The sequence below is a fragment of the Dendroctonus ponderosae genome, unplaced genomic scaffold (genome assembly GCF_020466585.1).
Source record: "Dendroctonus ponderosae isolate FM_Combo_2020 unplaced genomic scaffold, Dpon_F_20191213v2 Dpon_F_20191213_12, whole genome shotgun sequence".
In the NCBI taxonomy this organism is placed as follows: Eukaryota; Metazoa; Arthropoda; class Insecta; order Coleoptera; family Curculionidae; genus Dendroctonus; species Dendroctonus ponderosae.
In genome coordinates, this window is record NW_026017316.1 from 927,580 (window position 1) to 931,798 (window position 4,219).

The window sequence follows — 4,219 nt, forward strand, 5'->3', positions numbered from 1 at the left end:
ATCCTCCAGTTTCTTGAGGAGGCATTTTGGAAAAACCACTTGCAAAATTTCTGAAACAGAAAATTCCTAGTGGACATTAGAAAATTGATCAAAATCTCCAAAAAACTGCCCCAAAGGAAAATGTCAATTTTTTGTAGTAGATAAAGCAACCTCTTCTGTACAAAATGGGCCAAAATCAATTGTCAACATCCTCTGGCTTTTTGAGGAGGCATTTTGGAAAAATCTCTTGCAAAATTTCTGAAGCATAAAATTGCTAGTGAAGGTTTGAAAATTGACCAAAATCTCCAAAAAACTCCCCCAAAGTAAAATGTAATTTTTTTGTGGTAACCAAAGCACACTCTTCTGTACAAAGTGAGCCAAAAATCAACTCTCTACATCCTCCAGTTTCTTGAGGAGGCATTTTGGAAAAACCACTTGCAAAATTTCTGAAATAGAAAATTCCTAGTGGACGTTAGAAAATTGATCAAAATCTCCAAAAAACTGCCCCAAAGGAAAATGTCAATTTTTTGTAGTAAATAAAGCACACTCTCGTGTACAAAATGAGCCAAAAATCAACTCTGTCGGTCCTCTGGTTTCTGGAGGAGGCAGATTGGAAAAAGTACCTGCAACTTTTGCCAAAGCGGAAATTTCCAGTTGAAGATTTAAAAATGCGAAAATTCTTCCAAAAACGTCCCTAAAAGTTGATCGCAAAACTCTCCTGTCAATAAAGCACAGTTTTCTCTTCAACATAACCTAAAAATTCAGTAAAAAACTAAAAAAGTCCAGTTTTTCAGTTATGAAACATTCATTTTGGGGTTGAGATTGGGCGGATTTTAAGATCCAGCAGGGTTCAGCAAAAATTTTCGAAAATTTTGAAAAAGTTTCTTAATTTTTTTGAGAAACCAAATTTCCAAAAAAAAATTCAATGTTTTTTTGAGAAACCAAATTTTCAAGATCGTGAAGCAAAAATTTCAAGGTTTTGTTCGCGCACAGAACAAACAGTTTCGAAACCCCAAAAAATTGAAAATTAAAAAAAAAAAAATTCTGCATTTTTTGAGAAATCGAATTTTCTCAGTCGTTAAACAGTAGTTTTAGGGTTTGCATTTAGCAGTAATTAATGAAACAATTTCAACAAATTAACTCGATTGTTTTTTAACAAAAATTTGATAAAAAATCAGAAAAAATTCTTATTTTTTTTTGAAAAACCCATCTTTCTAGTTATGAAACTGAGTGGATTATAATATCCAAAACGGTTTGGTCAAAATTCAACATTTTTCAAGAAAAAAAAATTTCATAGATTTTTTGAGAAACCAAATTTTAAAGAAATGTATTGATTTTTTTGAGAAACCAAAATTTCGGGGTTTGGGTTGAGCAGTTTTTGAAATGCCACGGGCAATAGCAACAAATGGAAAATATCTAAAAAAACTGGTATTTTTTGAGATTTTTGAGAATTTTCACTTTTAATACAGAATTTTTAACGTTATCAGTTATTAATATACAAGCGCTCAATTAAAAAAAAAAATTTTCGGTCATCAAACACACATTTTGCGGATGGGGCCGAGTGAATTTTAATATCAAATACGGTTTGGCAAAAAAAATTCCAAAAATTATTTCGATTGTTTTTTTGAAAATTTCTCAAAAAAATGTTTGATTTTTTTTATACGAAATTTTCAAAATCGTGATGCAAAAATTTCGAGGTTTTGTTTGAGCAGTTTTTGCAATCCCCCGGGAATAGCAACAATTAAAAAATTTCTCAACAAAATTCAACGTTTTTTGAGAAACCGAATTTTCTCGGTTGTTAAACAGAAGTTAGGGTTTGCTTTTAGCAGTTATTAATAATCAAGAGTTCAAAATTTTCATTTTTTCCAGAAAGTTTCTCAATTTTTTTTTGAGAAATCCCGTTCTCCTGTCATAAATTACACATTTTGSGGATGAGATCAAGTGGATTTTAATATCCAAAGTGGTTTGRCACAAAATTTTCAAAAAATTAYCCTGATGGCTTAATGACAAACAAATAAAAAAATTGGTGTTTTTTGAGAAATTGARTTTTGARTYGTGAAGCAAAAATGTCGAGGTTTTGTTTGAACAGTTTTGGAAATCCCGCAGCGTACTTATAGCAGAAAATGGACAATTTCTCAAAAAAATGAGCATTTTTGAGAAACCGAATTTTCTCAGTCGTAAAACAGAAGTTTTATCGRTCMAGATCAAGTTTTTTGAWAACWWTAAAACTTTTTTCATTTTGAGGAAAAAWTTCTCAATGTTTTTTGAGAAATCGAATTTTCCGGTCCTAAAAMAMACGTTTTTCGGATGAGACTGAGTGGATTTKAACGTCCAAAMCRGWTTGCCAAAAAATTCAAAACATTTTTTTTTGGGAAACCAGWKWTTGAGAYTATCCARGAGTTCAGCAAAAAACTAMAAAAAAACTTTCAAACTAATTTCTCAATTTTTTTTTTTTTTTGAGAAACCCAGTCATRAAACACGCATTTTGGGGCTTCAAGATAACAAAAGAGTTTGGCAAAAAACTRAAAATTTTTAGAAAAGTTTYATGACGCAAAAGCTTTACAACTTACTCGTGTGTGACGTCACGTTCGAAAGTCATTGATCCGACTATATGCACGGCAGCAGGATGCTCCCACCCTCCAGGCAATTTCGGGACTTTTCCAGATTTCTGCCCACCTACAAGCGAACGATGTCCTTCCTGGTGGAAGGCCAGCGCAAGTCGCACCAATACTACCAAAAGCTGGCCAAAGAAGTGGAACCTTTGGTTCCACTGGACAGGAACCAGAGCCTGGACGCCCTCCCCAGCCTCCTGGAGGAGTTCCTCAGGGAAAAGCGCCTCAAATCGGGCACAGAGGACGGCCAACGGTTCTACAGCGACCGCCAGATGGACCATCTGCTGGCCGATATCTTCGGCGCTTCGCTCGACACCACTTTGACCACTTTGAGGTAGTGTTGAGCCCCGATTAGGCCCCTTAAACGTCTGGCGCCTTCCAGGTGGTTCCTACTGTTCCTGGGGGTCAACCAGGACGTCCAGCGGGAGCTCCGATTGGAGATTGAGGCGGTGGTGGGGAAGCGAGCGCCCTCATTGGAGGACCTGGCAGCGATGCCGTTTCTGGAGGCCTGCATTGCGGAGACGCAGCGCATCCGCTCGGTGGTTCCTCTGGGTAAGTCCGGGAGCTCCAGGGAAACTCTCTCTGCAATTCCCCCGCTTGAAGGCGTGCCGCATGGAGCGCTGGAGGACCTGGAGGTCGATGGGTACCGCATCCCTAAGGGTTCCCTCATCCTCCTGCTGCAATGGGCCATCCACATGGATGAGGCGCAGCATCGCGATCCAGAGAGGTTCAACCCACGCCGCTTTCTGGATGCCGAAGGCCGCTTTTGCAAGGGGGAGTTCTTCATGCCCTTCCAGACTGGTAAGGGAGGCGGCGTGGGGAACTTGTTGATCGCTGGCTGATCCAGGGAAGTTTGTAGGGAAGCGGATGTGTGTGGGGGACGAGCTGGCCAAGGAGATAATGTTCCTGTTCACTGCCAGCCTTTTCCAGAGCTTCCGGGTGCAGGTGGTGGGCGAGCCGGAGCTGGAGGGCGTCTGTGGGATCACCCTGAGTCCCCAGCCCTACCAGGTGGTCTTCCAGAGCCTTGCCTAGGATTTTCTGTTCAGGTTTGCTGATAGTTTGCATTAAAGGGAGTGGCATGGACTGATGTGTTTTTGTTCGCCATGGTTGGGGGAGTGGGGATTGCCCCAGTTTCCGGGGGATTTCAGCGACATTTTCCCCATAAGTAGAATCAAGTGTCTTCTAGGAGTTGGCGAAATTTCGAAGGGCCACTTGGGGAAGTTTGGAAGTTACGATTTTTTAAAGACGCGGGCGCATTTGGGTGGACGTTTCAATGTTGAAGTCAATGTTTAATGGGCGGGCAAAAATCGAACGTGTGAGGGATTTTAATGAAACTTTCCTCATGAGTAGAATCGATTGTGTTCTAAGAGTTGGGGAAGTTTCAAAGAGCCGCTTGGCGAAGTTTGGAAGTTACGGTTTTTTTAAGAATCTGGCGCATTTGAGTGGAAGTTTCAATGTTGAAGTCAATATTTGATGCGCGGGCAAAAATCGACATTTTGGGGGATTTTAGTGAAACTTTCCCCATGAGTAGAATCAATTGTCTTCTAAGAGTGAGGGAAATTTCAAAGGGCCTCTTGGGAAAGTTTGGAAGTTATGATTTTTTAAAGAAGCGGGCGCATTTGGGTGGA

At 39.8% G+C, this 4,219-nt stretch overlaps 1 protein-coding gene across 1 annotated transcript in view; it reads left to right on the forward strand.

The window, feature by feature from the left end:
- The window catches only part of LOC109543068 (cytochrome P450 306a1), a gene marked incomplete in the record, with an annotated part of 72,528 nt that extends 68,854 nt beyond the window's left edge, over positions 1–3,674 (forward strand). The window contains 4 exon segments of the mRNA XM_048662881.1: positions 2,644–2,925; positions 2,974–3,143; positions 3,195–3,392; positions 3,451–3,674. Coding sequence (XP_048518838.1) covers positions 2,644–2,925; positions 2,974–3,143; positions 3,195–3,392; positions 3,451–3,623 — 823 coding nt within the window.
- Between the last annotated feature and the right edge of the window lie 545 nt (positions 3,675–4,219).